The sequence below is a fragment of the Oreochromis aureus genome, linkage group 12 (genome assembly GCF_013358895.1).
Source record: "Oreochromis aureus strain Israel breed Guangdong linkage group 12, ZZ_aureus, whole genome shotgun sequence".
NCBI lineage: Eukaryota > Metazoa > Chordata > Actinopteri > Cichliformes > Cichlidae > Oreochromis > Oreochromis aureus.
Window position 1 is genome coordinate 4,065,981 of NC_052953.1, and position 23,902 is coordinate 4,089,882.

Genomic DNA, 23,902 nt, shown 5'->3' on the forward strand with positions numbered 1-23,902 from the left:
AGAATAACAAACAGGTGAGAGAGGAGAGAAAGATGCAGAGAAACACCCGTTCCCCCACCGAGCTCTGCATCAGCTTGCTGAGCTGTGTGTGTGTCTGTGTCTGTGTGTGTGTGTGGCTTGTATATTTGCATATCCGTGCATGTTTGTGCCATCCTTCCAAAAACAAGCGCTCGTAGATAGAAACCTCTGTGTCATCGCTCTCAAACAATTATATTTCTGAAACTTCTAATGAAGTTTGTGTTTGAATGTGATTCCCTTCGGCTCCCTTTAATTTGGCTTAACAGATCAGTTATTCTCAGAAACCTCAACACAAACCTCCATCTGTAGCACTGGATTATTTTCCAGAATTCAGAGACGTGAGGAACCTGACTGAGGAGTTTCTAATGGCGTCAGGTCTTTTTTGGCTTGCTGAAGTTGAAATGCTAAACACATCACCTTCTCAGCCAAACTTAGTCACTTATGACCAAGCAAGATGTCACTGTATTCCTGCACAAGCCTGTTGTGCCTTTGTTTGTGCCTGAAAACCGATAAATTCTGCTTAATTTGGATGTATTTAGCACAGTATGCTGGTTGTTACAAGTACACATGGAGTTTTTGGCATAAATTTTGCAGACTAATTCAGGAATCTTTAAAAAAAGATGAATTTGGAATCAATGAAAGCACTGTGTACTGTATAATTAGGTGGACAGAAATCATTTGAAGTTGAAACAAGTGAAACATCTGCATCTGTGAATGAAAACAAAGGAGTAAAGCCGTTAACATATCGCGCTGTGGAAAAGTTTTCAGCCAACCCTCATTCCTGTATATTTTGCTGGGATAAAGGGAAACAGGTGCAGATATAAGATACATGGAAATACAGCATCAAGGTAAAAATAGAGTTTGTCCAATTCTAACAAGCTTGAAAGTCAATATTTGGTACGACCATGTTTATTCTCTCTTGGGTAAGCTTGTTCAGGAGTAGCTCTCCAAGCTTCTTGAAGGACATTCGGAGCTCTTCTCATGATGTCGGCTGGTTTTTGCTCTGTTCTCTGTCGTGACACTGCTTCAATAATGTTGACGTCTGGTCCAATCAGTGACTCCCAGTTTTCTGTTTTGTGGTTTCCTCTCCAGGTATGCTTTGCACTGCCCTTTAAACTTTGGGTCCGTCAGACCTGTTGCCACTGTTTTTCAGTGCAGTTCTTACCTCGGCCTTTTCTTCCAATTTGCCTTCATTAAGAATGGCTTCTTGACAGCCATCCTTTCACTGAGACCATTTCTGATGAGGCTTCAGTGAACAGTAGATGGATCGGGGCTCAAGGGCCAGATGCATCTCTCAGGTCCAGTGTCGGGTTTTTGCTGGATTTATTTCCTATTTTTTGAGGACATGATTTTCAGATACTGTTTGTCTGCTGCAGATACTTTCTTGTAGGCCTGCCACTTCTTTTTTTGTCCTCTTCTTGTCCAGTTTCTTCAGATTTTGTAAAGACACACCACACGCCACATGCCAGTTTCTCAGATCTAATAACCTTTTGGGAATCAGCTTGTTGGTGCAAAAAATACTATTTTGTCCTTTTAGGGATCGCCACAACAGAGAGCTAATGCTCATTTTAAAAGATCACAAGTGTCCTTGGAAGCAAAAAAAGTAAAGTGAGGGATGGGCCAAGACTTTTGCACAGTACTGTACACTAAATGGATAGACTGTGCATAAAAAAAAGATTACTGTCAAAGAGTAGCACAAAGTGTTGGACTGATGTAAAATCAGAAAGTTTTCAGCCACTAACTCCTTCTTTGATGCCTCATTAGGGTTTCGGGTACTTTTAAACAGTCCAACTGTGCAAGATAACTTATTTCTATGAATTAAGTCACTAACGCCATCAGTTTCTGTACATATAAGAACAGTGACCGTCGTCAGCTCAGTCTCAGCTGCTCGCTGTTTGTCTGCTTAGGTAAATACACAAACACATGCTTGGGATTCCTGTGGAATAAGACCAGGGAGGGTAAAGCGTGCGTGCACTGGGAGAGTGATATCCCAGGAAGCCCCAGCTGTCGCCTTTTATAGTTGTAGACCGGCTGGCGTATGGAGAGAAATCAGCCTCAAATGCGTCACACACGTGTGTGATTTGTGGGTAATTGTGAGTATTCACAAATATGTGCTCTGATCTACACACGTTCAAAGACACGTTACAAAGCATATTTGGAAACCTTCAGTGATCAGTACCTGAAGTAATGATCACTGATGCACAAACGTTTGAGGTTTGATTGTTAAATGATGAGCTTTCGTTTGTGCATGCGCGGTTTTGAGGCACTTTTCACACAGATTCATAAATGTGTGCTGCATTCAAGTGCTAGTGGAAAACTGGGTCATCCGAACATCATTTGAGGAACATAAAAAAATCTTTTTAATTTGGACTTGTATGATCTTTTAATAATTACAAACTTCTGTCCTCGGCTGAGTATTCAACGAGGTTTCTTGGAATTAAAGAGAAATGCTCTCTGGGTTTCGTCCTCCTCTGCTGTGCCATAATATAACATGAAAATATACGGCGTGCTACAACCAGCCTGTGGGCCGCACTTCAGCTTTATTTGCTTTAAACTTTTTTTTTTTTTTTAAATCATTTGCTGGTTTTCTGTAGTGCTTTCATTAGGTCGATTACCTTTGACTTTGGACTGTTTTCTTTGAGAAAACAAGACTTTCATATATTCTGCGGCGTTCCTGTGGTGCTAAACCAGAGTCATCACAGGTCTGCTGAAGACCACAAGGCCAAAAGCTCAGCGTGTTTGCTGACAGGAATAACCTGACCAAACTGAGATTTGTCAGCTTTTTCCTGAGCTGTTTTGTAAAGTGCTACATTTTTACATTACAGCATTCAACACTGAAAGATCATCTAACAGCTGATTTTTCTGTTACGTTACAGCTAAATCACAATAATGAATATTGTCTTTACTTGAGGGTATAATTAAAATAGTCCTTGTAGATTTTTATGCACAAAACAAAAATACAATGTTGTATTTCTGAATGTACCGGCTTTCCTTCTACCTGCAGCAACAACCTAGAACATGTCACCTCACCAGATTTACTGAGTATAGATGAAAGTAGTGATTAAAAATAGATTGTATTTCACGTCTTTAAGCCCTTCAGCTGGGAAGTGAAACCGAGGATTTATTGATAATTTAGAAGGCAAGGGGACATTTGGTAAAGGATCATCCCAAAGAATAGAGGCACATTCCCCCCTCAGTTTGTAACACTGTATCCATAAAGCTCGTGATAATTTAAGGCTGTAATGAAAGGCTGTGCAGAATCTCAGCACATATATTATTCATTAGACTTCACTTCAGTCAGCTGTGTTGTTTCACCGCAGCGTACAGTACAGGCTTCAGTAAAAGCCTCTGGGAGACAGCTTGCTCGCTAATGATGCTAACATAAAGCAGAGAGCTGCAAAGGAAAAGCTTCGGCTGTCTAATGGATTCATCTGTGAAACAGGAGAAAAGCAGGCAGAGAGGAAGAAGAAGAAAGTTGGGAGAGGCGAGTTAGCGAGAAAAGAAATGAGTCCAATTAGAAGAATGACAGAGCAGATCCAGAGTCAGAGAACGAGGGCTTCTCTTCCCCATCCCAGTGGGAGCTGAGTCCTGCTGGGTGTGTATTCCTCTCACTCTGCCCTCCCTTCCTCACGGTTTCCACAGCAGCTTGTTGTCGCCCTCTGTGGCTGAGAAACAGCCACTGCACTCGGATCAGGTGGCAACGGTGGGCCGGCCTTTGGGCGACAAACAGCTTGCGCAACCCCGCTGACGTCACACGTCACTGTCTGTCACCCAGTGCGCTGGATCTAGGAGCACACACACAAACACACACACTGCAGACAAAGGCTTCTCCTCGCTGCTGTGTCTCCTGACATTCCCAGGTTTAGTCTGCGTGTGTGTTTGTCTTTGTGTGTCTGTGTGAGTGAGTGTGTGTGGGCATGTGGGCCTGTGAACAGCCGTGTGGTTATCTGTGATAAGAGCGGTTGAGCTTTATGACTGGGCAGTTTTCTGCTGTGTGTTGTGGTTTCACTTCTAACCTTTCTGTTTGTGCAGTTTTGAGCTGCGATGACCAGCAGGTTCATGAGTTTCTACACCGGCCTGTACTGATTTTATTTCATTTCTTTATTTATTTGTTTGAGTATCTGAGCTGTGAATATGTGTGGTGTTTGAATCTTTGTACATTTATTGGCTTTTAGCTTTAGTCTGTTGATTGGACAGTGCGAGGAATTTGAAGGAGTCCGTGATAATTTTATTTTATTCCCTAAATTATTAACCAAGAAATCAAACAATCAGCAAAAGGGAGGAATCCACAGTGAAAATAAATATTTGCAACACACATTTGGCCAGTACTGAGTTCAACTTGTCTCCGCTTTGAGAGAAGAGGTCAACGAGAATATAAATGGGAGGAAAAGATGCATTTGTGACATGTGACATCTTGGTAAACACATTAAACACTACTGGTAGTAGTGATAATGTAACAAGAAGAGCTTTTAGTGTGCCCCGAGGAAAGACAGTAGGCACAAAATGAAAAGCATTCATCAAAATACCTAAAACTTGCACAGCATTTACTCAACAGTACAGCCAACAAATATGAAGCAGGCTGGATTAACGGTGAAGCGCGCACACCCACAGACACGCATAATGACACTCCTGGATATATTCAGTAGATCAACAGTCCTCAGTTGCAGTTTTGATTCAGGACTTTTTTTATATTTTTGTTTATTGTTGCTGTCAGAGCGGGGGGGGGGGGGTTGAATTAACCAGAATTAACCAGTTTGTGTTTGGGCTCTCCCAGGTGGTCTCTCCAGTTCTGCAGACAGCCGCTCGGCGGTGGTCCGCTACAGTAAGGACCAGCGGCCCACAACCCTTCCCATCCAGCCCTTTACCTTCCACCACCAGTTTGCAGCTAAAGCCCCCCAGCCCAAGCCCCTGGCGCCCCTGCTCACAGGCTACATCTCAAGCATGCAGGCCCGCTCCAGCTTGGGCTCAGGGTCTGGGTCTGGAGGTCCAGTCGGGGAGGACAGCGACGACGCAGCTGAGAAAGTGCACAGCTTCCAGGGTTCTCTCATCACAACGGCTCCTCCTCCTGGATTGGTTAGGCCCTCGCCTCTTGGGAGCTACTCCCCGGTCCGCCTCCAGGGAGCACCCAGCTCCGGGACCTGCTCCACCTGCACCCCCAGCCCTAAGCCAACGCACAGCCTCTCCTGCCCGCTTTCAGCCGGCCTCGGCCCCCTGCAGACCCCGTCCACGATAAAACAGGTGGGGGCATCAGCGCCGTTACCAACTACTCCTCCTCCTTCATCGCTGGGGCTGAAGAGAGGGGCGGTGCCACCAATGCTGCCAGCAGTGCAGGGACACTGTTTCCACCGTGGAGGGCTGCCCGGCTTACCAGCACTTCACAGTGACACTCTGAGCCCACTGGGCTGCCTCGACTCTGCAAAGCACGAGGAGGGAAACAAAGGACACGCAGCCAGGACGCATAATGGTACGCCCATACATAAATCTCACGTTTCCGTTAAAAACTATTCATTCAATCCCTGATGAGAAAATGCTGTTTTAAAATAGATGAACAGAGTCAGGGTTTTCTGCTGGATTTTTTTCACTGTTCACACTTTGCTTTCACTTTGTGACTGAGGCCATCTTCCTTTTGTCTCATGCCTTTACATTTTCTTTCTTTCAACTGTCAGCCCTTCGTTACAGAATCGCTCAGCAGGTTTTGTCCTGATGCAGTTGGTTAATAAAATCTGCATTGAATTAAAGTTCTGTGTTGATTTATTGTTAAAAAGAAGCTCCTGTAGATTCTTACTGTTCTATTTTTCTCTTTCTTCTCTCCCTTCATGCATGAACTTAAACATTTTTCCTGTCCTCCCTTCACCTTTTCCACACGCCCATCTTCATCTGCTTCGTTCCTGCGTATCGTTTCCATCCGTCTCATCAACAAACCCTAATCCGACCCCTTTATCGCAACCCTAACACCTCCCCTCCCACAACAGCGCACCACCTCTCTCCTCAGGCTCTCAAATGGAGGGAGTACCGCCGTCGAAACCCTCTGGGAGTGGAGCGGGTCTCAGGGTGCCACGCTTCTGCTGGATTGGGACCGCGACCTGCCAGACGCAACGTTTTTGATTTCCCTTCGGTCCCCTCTGGCCACAAGCTGGGACGACTCAATGGTGCTCAAAAATCTGTTGGCACTGTTGAGATCTGCAAGAATATCAAATATTTAAAAAATAGACTGAGATGTTTTAAGTACTGGCAGTATTAGTAGGCTCATATAAGAGTGCTCCTTACCTCAATGCCTCTAATTGTGACTTCGTGTGTGTCTCAGCAGTGGGCCAATCAGCTAAGCTGCAGCAGAGCTACAGCGACTTCCTGTCCGACTACTTTTCCCTGACAGAGAAGCCGCCTGAGGAGTTCTGCCTCTCCCCGGACGCCTCCACCTCCTCCTCTTTGTGCTCGTCCTCGCAGTCTCACATCTCTGTTGACCTGACGCAGAAGAGAGGTGGGTCCTCTGCGTGCATGCGTGTGCGCATGCACGTGTGTGTGCGTGCGTGCGTGCGTGTGTGTGTGTGCGTGTGTGGTAAATGCTAAACGATGATATTGAGGTGTCAGAGCTTTGGTGCATCAGCTGCGATTCAAATAAAGTCTCGGTGCCTGCACTTGCACCTTGTTAGGGATGGTTGGGATTTTATCAAAAGCAATATCAGTAATGTTACAGCTTACCGTTCTCCACACACCAACAAGCCGGTCTTTATTCTAAGAAAGTGTGATGGTGTTGTTGTGCCTCTGGGCTCACAGGCTGCAGGGATCTCCCAACATTTATAATATTACCTGTGAGCAATACAGAATTAATCGATTTCTTAGGAGAGTTCACACTAAATTCAAGCTCCCTTAAGTCTTTCATACAAAAGCGCACTGTTCTCCTTTTTTGCTTTTCCTCATCTGGTAACTGAATAGTTAGTGTGATTCAGGGATTTGACTGTTTTTCACACTAACAAAAGCTGCTGCTGGTCTGAGCGTTAGTTAGGTACACTTAAAGAAGAGCTTAAAACCATCAAGTCTCCAGAAACGGTGTACATACGGAGTGCTGCATCCAAGCCAAAATACAAACACAAAACATCACGTTTCACCTCTGCACTTTGCTTTTCTACAACACAACTCTTAGATCGTCACAAGGAGTATTAACTCTGATTAAACACGAACTGCCCCCTACAATTTTCATGGATCTTTAAATACAAGGAAAAAATCCCAAAGGCATAAAAGTCCATTAGCAGGTAATTCGGACATTATTTGGCTCTTCAGTTAAAAAAGGCATCACTGTTCCTGTTTAGATGCTGTTTTTCACTCAACTTTAGTCCTTCCTAATATGTAAAAGCAGGATGACACCTTCATTTTATTTACTGACAACCTGTGAGCTGTAAAAGCTTTTTGAGCAGTGATACTGCAGCACAGACAGAATCAAATCACCCTAAATGAAGTGGATCTCACCGAGTTATCCGAGGCCACAGCAGTGAGAGAGGAGATCATCCTCCTACCACATAATGCAGGTTTACACAGCTGTAGGGAGCAGCAGCGACAGTGAGTGCTGAGCAGACTGATTAAGCCCTTTCACTTTCATAAAAATCAATTTCACAGATGAACTAGGACACAAAGATTTGCTTTACCTTCAAAGTGAAGCTAAAAGGCTTTTTGCTCAGTAGGAGTTGACTCTTTGTCAGCGTTTTGTGACTCATATCTTTGAACGTTTGTCTTGTTTTCAGACTGATGTGAGTCAAATCCCTAGAAGACAACTTTACTCCTGTAGCAAATCTAACAGTGCAGATTTGGAGCTCAAAGACAGTTCAGGACACATTATTATATTGGTACCTCACCTTCCTGCGGGGATGTTGTAAAATAGCACACAGACGACTTCCATGTGACTGTTGCCACAATGACACAGAAATAAAAAGATGAACTTACAGACGCTTTGCCCTGTTTGTCTTGTCAGCTCTGGTGAAAGCCGTGAACACTGCAGTGGATCTGATTGTGGCTCACTTCGGCACCAGCAGAGACCCCGATGTAAAGGTAAGACCGCTCAAAGACTGGGATTCACAGGTGATGCAGCCACACGCTATGGCACGATATGAACTCACACACTGGTTCTACTAGCTGATCAAAGTTATACATATAGACTTTGCACAAAACACCACAAACACATCACAACTGCAATGAAGCGCAAAAGAACCAAAATATGTGTTCTGGTGAATTACAGCAGTTTCACCATCAGATGGCGCCATCTGATCGTGAAACTGGTGTAATATTTTATTTGTATGTGCATTTTTATACTGTATTTGTATACGGGACAAATCCGCTACATCTAAAGCAGCTGTTGGTTCAGTAAGTTTAGATTCAGAGTCAGGGTGATGGTTTAGAGAGCGCTCGGTCAGACTCTGTCACCCACGGTCGGGTAATCTTGTCTCAGAGCAGTTTGTACATCAATGCCACAAACATCTATCGTTTATTGTTACAGTGGTAATATTATAATATAATTTCTGGCAAATACATATGAGTGTATTTACACAGTGTCACGGTCCTGGGTTGGTGACCCAGCATTTCTGTCCAGTTTGTAATTCCTAGTTTTTAGGTTTTGGTTCCTGTGCCCCTCATGTTTGGTGTAGGTTTAGTTCTGTCCTTGTGTTTATTCTCTTGTTCCCCAGTCAGTCGTTTCTCATGTCACTCCTTCCGTGTTCCCTCTGTTCAGTATCAAGTCCGTGTCTCTGTACCTGTACTTCCTGTTTTGTTTTGACAGTCCCTGTTCTGCGTTCAGTCTCTGTCCCCATGTTTTCTCTGTAGCTGTCCTGGTCCCACGTCTCATGTCTAGTCTCCCTGTCTCTGTTCCCGCTGTAACATGCCAGTTTTGTTGTAGCGTTAAGCTCATGTCTCGGAGTCTGTGACTGTACTTCTCTACAACCCGCCAGGCAAAGCTCGGGAACAGCTGGGTGAGTCCCAACGTGGGTCACCTCATCCTGAAGTATCTGTGTCCGGCTCTACGTGACGTGCTGCAGGACGGTCTGAAGGCCTACGTGCTGGACCTGATCATTGGACAGCGCCGCTGTCAGCCCTGGAGCCTCGTGGAGGCGTCCACACAGCTGGGTGAGAGCGGTGGGGTGGAGGGGACAATGACGATACTTAACAATTAGAAGTTGAAGTTGATCCACCGCAGTGACTCGCTCATTGTAATGCTGACTGTGCGCTGACAAATACCAGAAGACATCTATAAGTTTAAAAAACTTGACTTATTCTGTTTTTTTTCTCCATTAAGAGGTGATGAAGCAGTGACATGTTGAACTAAACTGACACTGAATGTTTTTTATGCAAGGTTTTGATCATCGGTGTCGGAGCAGACAACTACAGAAGGATGAAGTGAAGCAGTAGAGGAGTAATGGCACCTTTCAAAATAAAATTACAAAGTGCTTCACAAGACTAGAAAGGAAACAACAAGCAGTAAAACATTTAGAAAGATAAATGAAAGATTAGAAGATTAAAAATCGTGAACAAATAAAATATGAACTGCAAAGCAGATAAATTAAAAACAAATATAATAAAAAATTAAAAATGACTGATAGGAGGCAGATAAGACCTTCATATGGAAATATGTCTGTCCCAGAGAGAGAGGCGTCCTCACAGGAAAAGCCGGATCACCCTTCGTCCTCGCTCTGGTTTGGCTTGCATGCTATGATCTGAATCCACGACATGCAAGTGTCCGTCTTTGCAGTTTTAGTCCCTTCTTGTGTTTATAACAAAACTAAACTTTGACCTTTCGCAGCACTGACATGAGCAGGATTTAGGTGACTGCAGAGCAGCAGGGCACAAAGAAATTAGCTCCTTGCCTCCATGTCAAACTTCACCTTCTAACCAGGGTCCCAAAATGCTTACTCGTTGTACTTTCCTCACTCTTTGGGGTGCATTCACAAACACCTGCATTCATTCTTTTGCAGATGTTGTTTAAGCTTAACATATGTTTTTTAAATGTGTGTCCTTTCAGGCCCGTCCACACGTGTTCTCCACAACCTGTTCTCAAAGGTGAGCCAGTACTCGGAGCTCACGAGCCACAGCATGAGACTCAATGCCTTCATCTTCGGCCTGCTCAAGTGAGTCATTTCATTTACCACTGTTTTCATTCTCAGTTTACTCCCTGAGCCTAGAGCTCACTCTAATTCGCTCTGACACAACAACAGCTTCTGTGTTTTTGGGTCTTAGTGACTGCAAAATGGTGATGTTTCTACTTTAGGTTTATTCTCGAGGTCATTAGGGTGTGCTGAAGTGCATTGCATTTAAAAGCATTGCTGTTTATGTCCGATAATAGAGGTGATGTATGAATGTCTCAGTCAGTTAAGAATACCACACTCTGTGAATTCTTGAAGTCAAACAGATTAAGAACTATTGAAAAGCTCTTTCTGAGTATTTTAAACCCTACGTTGTTGCATTCATGACTTCTTGTTCCATTTCTTTCTGGTACATTCCTGCATATCTTGGCGTGTTAGTGCCCCCTGTTGGTCAGTGCTTTAGTGTATTTGTGGCTATGTGTATAACTTACAGTGAGATGTAATCATGTTGTGAGCTGTTATTCGTCTCTAGTAAACTTTTTGTTATAAGTTTTGATTACCCGCTCTCTGAGGACATGTTTATAAGCTGAAGTGTGTTCATGTGCAAACATGTTTTGAATTGATGTTATTCTTTAAAGAGAGCCTAATATTTGCCTAATCTGCACTAAATTATTATTCGTTAGGTAAGTAAAGTAACATCGAATACTTCACACTTCAGAATAATCCTGTTTACCTAGTGCTGGCTTTCATCATCAGGGGCACCCTCTCAGATTTCTTCTGATAGGCTTTGAACAGGTTTGAACAGTGGGTGGGCGGGGCTTCTGGGATGTATGAATGTGTGTTGGACATGAAAATACAAAGGCAAGAGATGAGTTCAAAGCTGGCCGTGTGAAGCAGGCAGAAATGGACCCAAATGCAGACTCACAGAGGCAAGAATAAACTCACATGGCAGCTTTATTGCTGAACACCAGAAATACAAAAGCTAACTAAACTGTGAATACGCATGAAACTAAACAGGCAGGAGGCAGAACACTCGGCAGGGAACGAGAGAGATGGTGACAGTGGACAGACAGAAACAGAGGGCTTAAATACACCAGGGATGACGAGGGAACAGGAAACGCATGGGGAACACAGCTGAGACTAATTAGACACAAAGAGACAGAAGAAGCGAAACTAAATACACTGAACATGGAACGCAAGACTGTCAAAATAAAACAGGAAACACTAAGACGCAGGCTAACTCACAACATGATATGGGAACTGAGAGGAAAGCGCACTCAAGGAAAAAAAATGGATTCTTTAGATAACAGGAGGAGATAACGAGGGGGACGCAGAAACAGTTAACAGAGGCAAGACAGAGAGAGAGCGAGAGGAGAGAGATGACGGTCTGGGAAAAAATAGATGGGGGGGGGAACATGGAACGACACACAAGCAGGGGAACGTGGGAACAGAAGAGGGAAACAAGACACAAGGACTCACACCCAGACACAAGCAAAGACACACAGAGAGGGATGCGGAGGACAAAGACACAAGGGAACCTAATAAACAAGGAACTAAACAGGGAATAGACAAAACTCCATAAGAATAAACTCAGAACTAACCAGTAAACTAATTATAATACAAAAGACACCGAAACACAAGAAAACTCAAAACACTGGGTCAAAAGGACCCAGAACCATGACGCTGAGCGTCTACAGCACAGGAGCTACAAGAATTACTTCCATACACTGACCCCATTATTATCAGTAGCAGAGAATAATAAAAAGTATGATGGGTCCCCTTTAAAACCATGTCAGAGCTGAATAAAAGGCTCAGTTTTGGGTGTAATTCTGCAGGAGACTTTTACACTGCTGCAGTTTTTAAATAAGTGACTGTTTTTCTGTTTTAGTCTGAAATCTTTGGAATTCTGGTTCAATCACCTCTACACGCATGAAGGTAAGACCATAGTAACTGAAACATGGTAACTGATTTCTTCTTGTGCATCTTGTTGTGACGCCTCCTTACCTCGCTTATCTTTTATTCAGATATTATTGCCGCATACTACAGCCCTTGGGGTTTCCTTCCCCTGTCACAGGGGCCGTGTCAGCCCCTCTTTGAGGAGCTCCTCCTCCTGCTGCAGCCTCTGTCACTGCTCCCCTTTGACCTGGACCTGCTGTTTGAACCACATCTCCTCCAAAAGGGACAAGAGCAGCTTCGTCGCAAAGAGCAGCTCTGCTCTGCAGGCCAGAGCATCGACCAGTCGAAGTGCTCCACCTTCCAGCTCATGAGGGGGTGGAGCAACACCGTCAGTGAAATGGTCAAGGACTCAAGCGCAGAGGTGAAGAAAGAGAAGGCGGGGCTCAAGCGAGAGGGAACATGGCCAAGGATGGAAGGAGTTGGATCGAGAAGAGAGGCAGCAGCGGGGAAATCGATGCTGAGGAAAGAGGGCGTTACAGCTCAGAGCATGACAGCTAGGCCTGATAGCATAGGGACAGTGAAGGAAGTAGGGTTTGCACATTTATGGAAGGAGAGGGGGGTCGAAGGGCGGAGGGTGAAAGGTGTAGGGCAGGAGAGCCATGGAGAATGTGAAGATACAAAGGAGAAGGACAAAAGGAAGGAAAAAGACAGATTTCCTGCAGATGAAGGGCGTCAGCGGCAAGACAGGCAGGCCGGCTGGTGGTACCAGCTCATGCAGTCCTCCCAGGTCTACATCGACCAATCCACAGAGGGGACAAAGTTTGTTAAGACCGAGAAGAGGAAGAAGTCATCAGAGAGACGACAGGGCCAAATCCCACCCACAAGAGAGGGCGTGGTGGAGGGAGCGGAGGCCACTCAGGAAGGTGAGGGTGGGAAGAGCAGCAGCAGCAGTAGCTTGAGCGGGGACTCGTCTGGATCCAGGGGGCGGCCTTCATGGATGGGCAGCCCCCCAGAGTCTGTCCTCAACCAGGAGAATCATACCAACCCTCTGGAGGTCACGGGGACTGGGAGCCATGACGGAGCCCAGGATGAGAGCCCCTCACAGGGACAGAGTCTGCGCTGGAGCAGGCTCTTTGGCTCTAGTGTCGGTTCTCCCTCAAAAGCAGAAGGAGGTGAACAGAGGCCAAAAACCCAAAAGACCAGGTGAGAAAAGTCTGGATGTTCATGACTGAAACCAACAAAACATCATTTGTGCGTCTTAATCTGAAACTAAAACAACGAACAACGGTCTACCTGAGTAACATTTTCCAGTTCATGATTCTTTACAAATTTAGTGGGTTTATTTATTTTTGCTTCATTGGACACCGTTGACGCCGTGCCACAAATGATGAAAGACCGACCTGGACTAACATCGGCCTTATTTTTATGTTTTCATGTTGTGTTTGTGTTTCTTAGACCTCCATCGGGTTGGCTCGGCTTGGATCGGTCTGTTCTAGACTTTGTAGCTTTGACCATTGGAGCAGGCCCCGGGAAAAAGGCGGAGCTTCCTGCCACACCAACTCGCACCCAAAGTACAGCTCCACCAGCGTCGACGTACCCAGCTGAAGCCAAACTACGGTCCACCTGGTAGGAACCGCCTATAGTGTTATTGTAGAGTGTTACTTGGAAGTGATGCCAAGCATTCCTCCCTCAAAAATTTATTCCGAATACTTTTCGATCACTTATCCTCACCTTCTGCCTTCGTGTTGATTTCTCAGTGAAGTACGAGCACTGTGCCACCACATCGCCACTGAGCCCGGACAGCTGAGCTTCAACAAGGGCGACATCCTGCGCGTTCTGAGCAAGGCTGACCCCGATTGGCTGCTCTGTTCCCTGGGCTCCACCCAGGGCTTGGTTCCAATTGTCTACGTCACCCTCAACAGCATGGAGGACAGCCAGGATGCCCCTGGTTTCGGGCAATGCTGAGCAGGAGATAACTGTCCGAAAGATGAAGCCAAACAGACATGGAGGGTATCCCTCCCGCACACGGACCGAACACAAAAACCTGTTTTTGTCTGTACATTAAAGGATTCCGGAAAAAAAGACAAATCATTGTAGTAAAGCTGGAGATTCTAAGGATGCAGACATGACTGCGAGGGCAAGCATGCAGGCTCAACCACAAACAGACATCTGCTTCAAGGGTACATCCAGACAAGTATGCATGCATACATCCAAAAAAAACAAAAAAAGCACCCCACAAAGATCACAAACCCAAAGACTCTCAAGCGCTTCTTTCTCTGCCTCTCCTTCTAGCTTAGCAATGTGCAGCTCCAATCTATTTATCATCCATCTCTAATTTCAGCAAAATAGGAGGGTATCTCATGCTCCACACCTGGCTGCACTGTGCTGTGCCACACGTTGAACGCACCGCTCAAATGAGCGCCCTCGGTGCCAGCGCAGGTTGGTTTGACGTCCTCTTGTAAACTTAGTGCTAATATGATCTTTGCATTCATGTCGAAATGAGTGAATCTTTGCTTTTTGGTAAGATTGATATGAATGTAAGAGCTATTGGAACTTTTGGACAAACGTTCTGTGATTCAGCATATTTTTATTATTATAATGAGATGGTGGAGATCTGCACACGAGCTCGTGCAGCCATTCAAAGTGAAAAGAGCGCAGAAGGAGAATCAGCTTTCTCTTTTAATCCTCTGTTTTGTTTGATCTGGCTTCATGTAAGCGTGACTGTTGGATGGATAGACAGTCAAAGTAATCCTCCTTTCCTCACAGCTGGGATAAAACGATGGTTGACATCGATGACTTGCATGAAACCTCTCGAAATCTTTTGCTTTCCCTTACCGTCCTATTCCCCCTCTCCTCCCGCTCACTCTCACATCCAAGAAGACTTGACTGTGAGGATGGCAGGACTGAGCTGGTGGAAACACGGCCCAATTTATTGGTACATACTGTAAATGCATTAGTCAGTTAAACGTCTGATAAATTCTATTTATTTAATAAGTTGAGGGAACATACTGTAAGGGCGGTGTCCCTGCAGGTTTTTATGTGTGAACCAACACAGCTGATTTAAATGGCTAAATTATCTCCTGATGTCCTGATGTTCTCCAGAGGCCTGGTAACGAACTAATAATGTATTCAGGTGTTTAGGTGAGATCTAAAACCTGAGGGACAGCCAATTGCCCACCCTGACCTAAATGGATGCTTACAGAAAACATGGATGTCAAATGAAAGAAAAGCATAGCTGTGCAGGTGTCTTTGGAAATGGGGATGATGGGATTTACCCCAGCATGGAAGTTTATTCCGAGTTTATCAGCCGGTTCAAAGTTCAAAATGCAAAAATCTCATTCATGCCCTAAAGTAGGGGTGTCGAACTCCAGGCTTCGAGGGCCGGTGTCCTGCAGGTTTTAGATCTCACCCTGGGTCAACACACCTGAATCACATGATTAGTTCATTACCAGGCCTCCAGAGAATGTCAAGACATGTTGAGGAGGTCATTTAGCCATTTAAATCAGCTGTGTTGGATCAAGGACGCATCTAAGACCTGCAGGACACCGGCCCTGCAGGACACCGGCCCTCCAGGCCTGGAGTTGGACACCTGTGCCTTAAAGAGTGTAAGGGGGGAAAAAGGCACCTGTCCAGCTATTTGTCCTGATGGTGTATTTTGTACGTGCTCTGATGCGTCTAATGCGACGTGTCCCCCAGATTTGTCTGCACAGATTCTCGTTCACGTGAAAGAAAAGGAGATCTGTGGTGATAGTTTTGATGTTTAAAGGGAAACCCGACACCTTTTTTGTGATGTTGGCTCTGTGGGTGTCCTGTTCAGGTGCAAAATGTGGCCTTAGGCTCAAAATGAGTTGATGGAGAACTAAAATTCCGACTGTATACTTTAAACCTGGATGGATGTTAAACATATACAGAAGGCCAGTCTGGAAAATTCTGAAGAGGTAAAATTAATGTACATATATTAAATAAATGAATGCTTGTGTATTTTTTGAAAATCTCACATAGGATATAATTTCACCATTTCAGTTTTCCGTTGCATTACTGTATAGTTTTTATTTTTATGTAAGACTTTTAACATTTAATTTCAGCAAGATGATTAACATTTCATCCAAATGTAAATATATTTAAAACCCTCCTGAATTCATTTCTGCTGTAGAGCTGTACGTACGAATGTTATTAAAGGTTTGTCAGTGCATTTTATGTTGATTACAGAAAGCGAGTATAAGCTTTAGTTTCACTGCTAACCAACCTGCTGACTGTACGACAAGTTGCCCGTCACGTTGGTGGAAGGTTTGCTGTTCGTTGCCATCCTGCTCAGAGCTCACAGGGGACCGACAGAAATAAACACAGTAATTAAAACAGAGATGGGCGACGGAGGCCCAGGGGGTCAGAGGCAAAGACAGACTTCTCTTTAGAATTAAGCATTTAATTATCTGGGATGTTGTGCATTAAAATACTTGTAGGAGTGACATAACAGAGAAGGAAAGAAAGGAGTGATCTTTGTTTCTCTCGTCTGTTTTCTCTCTGCATTCTCTCTCCCGGCTGCCTGTAAATACCTTCAGCATCAGTGACACTGCTCTTCTCTCTGTGTCCAGACTATATGATGTGTACGTATGACATTATCAAACTACTATGGATGTTAAATAACAAAGTGCTCATGTGATCACAAACTCATGTGGCTCCAGTGTCTTTTTTCCCCTCACACGTCACCTTTGAAGGGATTTTTCTACTTGAGAACACTGTAGATTTATGGGCAGCATCCAGCTTATGACTCGGTTTACTGCGCGCTTGTTAAATACCTGCTTCATTTATCAGTGAGCCTCTGTGCTGCCCCAGTGATGGGCATGCTGAGTAAGTGTTCTCATCTTAGTTTTATACTTTTCCAGTAAAATTTAAGTGGCTGCAACCAGAGATGTGTCAGGCAGTTTTATTATTATTATTACTGAGGGTGCAAGTTGTGCTTTCTGCTTTAATGCTATGCCAACGCGTTCAGCTGCTTATGACTTATGAGTGGTTAAGTTTTCACAGGACTCCATTCAAACTAAATACAGCTTTACAGCTTCTGTAGGACTTAAGAGAGTAAGTAACAGCTAGGTACTGCTAATCAAACCCACTTGATAAACTAGGAATCAGTAAGTTTAAGCACCTGTGTAAAAGCAGGTGTTTGGGCATTTTGTTGCTGCAGAGCATTAATGTCCAACAGGTAAAATAAGTTTTCGAAGTAAATCTATTTCTAAAGGTGCTATTGACATGAAATTGTCCATACATTCCCAATGATCCCAAGCACAGCAGCAAATCTACAACAGAATGGGTGAAAAAGAAAAGAATCAAGGTGCTGCACTGGTCCGATCACAGTTCAAACCTTATTTAATACTGTGCATAAACAAATGTCCACAAACCTGAATGAACTGTAGCGATGCTGCGCGACACTCGTAAAGTCACACAAAAGACTGAATCGTCTTTTGTAGTGTTTTCTTGTGTGGTGGATGTTTTGTTTTTAGGAGTCCGCACAGAGCTCTATGAAAACTTTAATTTCTTCATGATCATATATAAAACATAAGTCTGTTTGTTTTTTTTTTTTTTTTTTTTTTTTTTTTTTATTCTTCTGGCTCATTAAACACCAGTTGAGAGTTGGTGTTCCAGTTACAGTTTAATGGTCTGCACTGCAGATCTGAAGTAGATTTTATCTTTCCCATTAATGCCCTCAATGATATTATCATTCCACATGTAGCACATTCTGCCACCAGATGGCGATATTGTCTTTTTTGAGTCCTACACTCCACCATGTCTGAGCCACCTATGCATGAACTAATGTGCTGCACACTGAAGATGTATTTGAGAGGCAAACATATCAAATCATTTTTCTACTTTTATAAGTTGTCCTCTCTTTAAGGAGCCATAGCTCCACATATGTCTTTCTGTACTGATGTAAAGCTACACAAGTTAAACCCTAACCACTGAGTGGTTGTAGTTAATATACCTGTTTAATCTAACCATACTGCTAAAGCTCATTGAACCAGCTAGATCCATGAGTGGATTTAATATTATTATAAAGTCAGAAGTGTTAATTTGCAAAACAATTTTGCATAAAATGTTGTAGAAACAACATTTGAAACAAAGAAATGAGGAAAAAAAATTGACACAAAATTAGAAGATTTCATTGAAGGGTAGTGTTATAAATCATCAAACAGCAACAACACTGATAATTCAGTGTACATAACACTTAAAGTGTTTGGATTGCGGGGCGGGGGTGTTAAATACCTGAAAGGTACTTAGGAGACATTTATATTGGGGCAATTAAGGACAACTCTTGGTTCAAAGGTAAAGCTCACAGTGATGTCTGTCAGTCAACAGCTCATCAAGGCCAGGGTGGGTAATTTAACACCAGCTAAGAACTGAGCATTTGTCTGCCATCAGGGAGATTTGCCAGCTGTGCTGACAGATATGCTAGTGAAAGCCATGCATCATCATGTGTAACTTAATCTGATGATTCACCTGGTTTCAAAGCACAGAGAATGTTAGACTTCAACATAGACTAGATAGTCAATAACATATAACCCCTGGTGATATAAAATGTCACTCTGCAAAATGAATCGTTCCCTCAGTTTGTTGTGGAAGAACGTCACAGATATGCACTAAGCTCTGAGTTCAGCTCCAGCACACAGGTGTGTATTTTCCACAGTCACTGGAGAGAATATCCTATTTATCAGTGCTGTTGTCTTTCAAATGTTTGACCTAATAAAGTAAAAATTATATCCAACAATCCAGAGTCTCAAATTTAAATTAATATGTGCAACATTTTACGGCTACAAAAGCTACACATGTTATGATATGATATGAATGACCACATGCTTTAATTAGCTAGAAACAAATCCTCAAGTGCACTAGGTCATAAATCTGTGCAGTTGTAGCGCAGTAAGATCAAGACTCTCCCAAACGGATATCAGGTGTTTCTAATATCCTCTGAAGAGCTACAGTTAGGTCCATATATATTTGGACGCTGACAAGTTTTGTTCTTTTACCTGTTTACTGAAGCATATTCCAATTATAGTTTTATATAATGGACATAATGTGTAGACCAGGGATCCCCAACTCCAGGCCTCGAGGGCCGGTGTCCTGCAGGTCTTAGATGTGTCCGTGATCCAACACAGCTGATTCAAATGGCTAAATGACCTCCTCAACATGTGTTGCAGTTCTCCAGAGGCCTGGTAATGAACTAATCATGTGATTCAGGTGTGCTGACCCAGGGTGAGATCTAAAACCTGCAGGACACCGGCCCTCGAGGCCTGGAGTTGGGGACCCCTGGTGTAGACTCTCAGGTTTCATTTAAGGGTATCCACACTCAGACTGGATGAAGGGTTTAGGAGTATCAGCTCCTTAGTGTGCACCACCCTCTTTTGAAAGGGAACAGAAGTCATTGGACAATTGACTCAAAGGCTATTTCATGTACAGGTGTGGGCAATTCCTTCGCTATGTCATTATCAGTTAAACAAATAAAGGCCTGGAGTTGATTTGAGGTGTGGTGCTTGCCTTTGGCAGATTTTGCTGTGAACAGACGACATGTGTTGAAACAAGCCATCCCAAGCTGTGAAAATAGAAAAGAAACAGCCCAGAAACTGCTACAATATTAGGAGTGGTAAAATGGTACATCCTGAGAAAGGAAGACAGCACTGGTGAACTCAGCAATGCAAAAAGACTTGGAACATCCAAGGAAAATAACAGTGGTGAATGAACACAGAATCATTTCCATGGTGAAGACAAACCCCTTTACAACAGCCAACCAAGTGAAAAAAACTCTCCAGGAGGTCAGCGTACTGATATCCAAGTATACCTAAAGAGAAGATGGCATGAAAGTAAAGGGTACAGAGGGTTCACTGCAAGGTTAAGCCACTCATGAGCTTCAAGAATAGAAATGCTGGACCGGACTTTGCTGAAAGATCTAAAAAAGCCAGCACAGTTATGGAAAAACATTCTTTGGACAGATGAAACCAAGATTTACCTCTACCAGAGTGATGGCGTGGAACAGCTCATGATCCAAAGCAAACCACATTGATGATGTGCCACAGGACAGAAGCAGCTGAATGAACTCTGAGGTGTTCAGAGGCTTACTCTCTGCACAAATCCAGCTAAATGCAGTCAAATTGATTGGATGGTTTTTCTAATACAAATGGACAATGACCCAAAACATACAGCCTAAAGCAACCCAGGAGTTTATCAAAGCGAAAAAGTGGAAAATTCTTAAATGGACAAGTCAGTCACCTGATCGTGAGCATGCATTTTACTTGGTAAACACTAAACTTCAGACAGAAAGGCCCACGACAAACAGCAACTGGAAGCTGCTGCAGTAAAGTCGTGGTATGACAATAAAAAGCAGGAAAGCCAGCATCTCTGTCTCTGTCCAAAAACTTATGAACCTGTATTTCTTATCACAATACTGAAAAGTTCCAGTCAAGGGTCAGGTCTGAAAATCTGAAATAACTCACAAAGACAGAAGTTAAACACATTTCCAGTGCTCAAATGCAAAGTTAGAAGTACATGCATCAGTGCACAACATGTTAAAGGTTGTGTCTGGATCAAAAGTGTTTACATTTAAATGCACAGCTGTTTTCCTGGAAATGTGTTTGTTAATATTGGTGCAAGTTTTTCAGGCTTATAATGGCTCAGCTGAAACTGCAAGCATGGATGTGTCTGAAATCAGTTCACGGTCAGGCAGCTTACTTTGGACACATTACTCACATTTGTGATCAGATATTGCCAATTTGTGTATTTTGCAAGAATCACTTCTTTGTGCTATTAATATTTCTGTGAGCCACTCTTGCAGACACACTGACTGGTGTGTGCTGACACACGGTGAGTGCTTCTTATTTGTGTCACAGTTCCTCTTTAATGGTTTAACCGCAAAGACGTAAATTAGATTCCCCTGAAAAGAAGCCTTTTCCTCTGAAAAATAACCGCGCTTCCATTTCTTCTTCTCCATTTATTTATTTTTTTGCATATGGGTATGTCCTAACTCAGAGCAGCCTGAGCCGTTGTGATATATGTGGCTACATGCCTATACCTAATGTAATGAAAGAAGAGAGGGATTTTCTTTCTTGGGAGTGTCTTTGCACTATAATGACAGTCATGGCACAAGGATCTGTTGGGAAATTTAAATTAAGGAGTTGTAAGAGAAATGTTGGCACATTCACTGTAGATGACAGCCTAGTGTGAAATCTAATCCTTTATATTTCCTGAATGTGTGATGGAGGATAACAAAGGCCTTCTCACACACCAGATTAAACTTTATCCGAATAAGTAAATTATTAAATGTCTCACTGACACTTCCTTGAAATTTCACTCCAAATTTACCAGCGTGTAAATTCTCATTTTCTAAAGTTACCTAACAGACTGTCTATTACATAAAACCCAAATAATGCCTCATGGTCTTAGTTTGTGGGGTTTTATGTTACTGTGAAAGGGAAGTTGTGCAAGCTCACAACAAACGCTGACTCAGCTGAATAAGCAGCTAAGAAAGTTCTCATGAACTGGACGTTTCCAGCTTTGTTTTCGTTGCTTTTACATAAAAAAAATTGAGTTGCTGGAGTTTTGGACTTCTGCGTAACTGTGAAAAAAGTGGGCCAAAGTAGTTCCTGTAAATCCAGACATCTTAGGAAAGTAGCTTTAAAAAAAAAAAAAAAACTCATGTAGCCACTGAAACTGTGAGTAAATCAAAGATTATATGAAAATTCTCTGATCATTGTGGCGATGCAGTGGCTGAAAATGTGAAGGTCTCTTGCAATTAGCCAGTTATCGGGTTCAATAAAGATTCCTGGTAATGGAACCATAATGTCTTTAAACAAGAGTCTGAGGTTTAGCACAGGACACAGCAGTCCACGGAGCTGTCTATGCCAACTTTTGATGTTCACCACGTTCAGTAAACCGAATCCTAAACTGACATATAACCATGTAATTATCAGTTTAGCATTCCAACACTTGCAATGCTATCTGGCTCTTAACCAGGGTTTCAGGCCTGTGTGACAAAACCGCAGACTGTGAAAGATGTACATATCCTGTGTGACACCACCAGTGTTTTGAGAAGACAAATCTGCACATGCACAGTTATGCAGGATGCAAATACCCATAGAGACCAACGAGTAACTTTCATATCTGAAATAGGACATTTTAGCGGTGGCAGGCTGTGGTTGTGGCCCTGCTGCAGGAGAGGGGTCAAGCAGAGGGCTACGCAGTAACACACTGGTACTGTGAAGTGCGAAATACCCCCCCACCCCCCCCCCAAAAGAAAAATACCTAGAACTGGAATCAAAAGGGAAGGGGTGAGTAAAGACTATGGTCATCAAACTATGGTGTGTGTGTGTGTGTGTGTGTGTGTGTGTGTACATGTTTAGACATCTTTGTGAAGACAGACAATTGGGATGCTACTATATTTGTGGGGACAAAATCCTGGTCCCCACGAGTTTGAAGCCATTTTTGAGGCTCAAAATGTGGTTTTAGTGTCAGAGTTACAATTAGGTTATGGTTGGGTTTAGGCTGAGGGTTAGGGTTAGGCATTCGTTTTTGATGGTTAGGGTTCAGGTAAGCGTCTAAGGAAATCATTATGTCAATGAGATGTCCTCACTAAGATATAAAAACGAGTGTGTGTGTTTTCCTGTGTTCTGACCAGGAGTCATTTTGATTTATTCGTGGATATTCATACAGTTTTCATGCAAAACAGTTTAAGCTCTCAGAACTCTATCTTCTTCCCGCAGTCCAGAGATCTACATGCTGGGTTAACTGGAAACTCTAAACTGAGGTGTGAATGTGAGAGTGCATCGTTGTCCAGGATGTACCACACCTATCATCTTATGAAAACTGGGATAGGTTCCAACCTTCCCACAGCTAAATGGATGGTTGGTTAAACCAACCGAGCGCTTTAAGCACTTTTATCATATTTTCAAGGCAGTTATGATAAAGCTTTTCAATTATGTGAGTCATCTAAAGAAACTGTGAAGATGTTCAAAGCACTAATTACAGTCCTGTAAAAAAATATTAAAACTAACTTTAATATTCAGCTAACAGCAAATACAAAATGCATATTTAAAAAAAATATTTAATTTATCAAAGGAAAATCTATCCAAACTTACCTGGCCCTGTGTGGGAAAAATAATTGTCCCAGATCAGGAATTAACTGTGATCCAGTTTAATTTCACCAGCCACACCCTGGCCTGATTACTGCCAGACCTGCTGAACCAAGAAATCCCTGGAATAGAGCCTGTCTGAGAAACTGAAGCAGGCTTAAAGATCTCAAAAAGCATTACATCACAATCTAAAGGTGAGCTGAGAAATAAAGTCACTGACATTTATGAGTCCGGAAAGGTTTCTAAGGCGCTGCGAGCCACTATCCACAAACAGAAAAAACTGCATCCTGAGTGCTTCAACGACTCTTCCAGAAGGCAGAGTGAGGACTGCAGATCTCACTTGTCAGAGTCAAGGTCAGCGTTCATGATTCAACAATGAGATCATATTCAGATGCTTTGGTATGACTGTAAGTAGACTGGCCATGCTAGAAAACTCTCCAGTGTGTCTCAATTACAACAAATTTCTCAATAATATTGGCCAAAAGTTCTCCACAGAGATGTGAAAGAGTCATTCTCAGTCATCCAAACACTTCAGTGCAAAAATAGCATTTCTTTGATGATCTGAAACATGTTAATGTGACAAATATGCAAAGAAATAAAGAAGGAGCAAATATTTTCCACTCAGCACAATGTAGGTGCTAAAGATCAGGACCAAAACTATGAACATGGGTTCAGCCCCTATTGTAAAGCTAAATAAGCCAAGGTCTGAATATATATCTACAGTAAGATGAATTATAGCATTTTAGTGAAGGTCATTTACTCATTTTCAGTCTTAACAGAGAGTAGAGCATCATCGACAAAGAACCACAGGCACGA

The 23,902-nt window shown here is 43.2% G+C and overlaps 1 protein-coding gene across 4 annotated transcripts in view; it reads left to right on the forward strand.

Moving 5' to 3' along the window:
• Nucleotides 1-14,973, forward strand: part of rusc2 (RUN and SH3 domain containing 2) — a 38,037-nt gene extending 23,064 nt beyond the window's left edge. For 2 of the 4 annotated variants that reach the window (XM_031756588.2, XM_039620889.1), the window contains exons 4-13: nucleotides 4,793-5,482; nucleotides 5,991-6,167; nucleotides 6,326-6,496; nucleotides 7,982-8,058; nucleotides 8,952-9,126; nucleotides 10,019-10,124; nucleotides 11,968-12,014; nucleotides 12,104-13,178; nucleotides 13,431-13,601; nucleotides 13,733-14,973. In XM_031756588.2, the coding sequence (XP_031612448.1) occupies nucleotides 4,793-5,482; nucleotides 5,991-6,167; nucleotides 6,326-6,496; nucleotides 7,982-8,058; nucleotides 8,952-9,126; nucleotides 10,019-10,124; nucleotides 11,968-12,014; nucleotides 12,104-13,178; nucleotides 13,431-13,601; nucleotides 13,733-13,940 (2,897 nt within the window). In that variant the 3' untranslated portion in view covers nucleotides 13,941-14,973. Of the gene's footprint in view, nucleotides 1-4,792; nucleotides 5,483-5,990; nucleotides 6,168-6,322; nucleotides 6,497-7,981; nucleotides 8,059-8,951; nucleotides 9,127-10,018; nucleotides 10,125-11,967; nucleotides 12,015-12,103; nucleotides 13,179-13,430; nucleotides 13,602-13,732 lie in introns of all 4 variants that reach the window. The other 2 variants (XM_031756589.2, XM_031756590.2) reach the window with 2 other exon arrangements.
• Nucleotides 14,974-23,902: the final 8,929 nt, after the last annotated feature.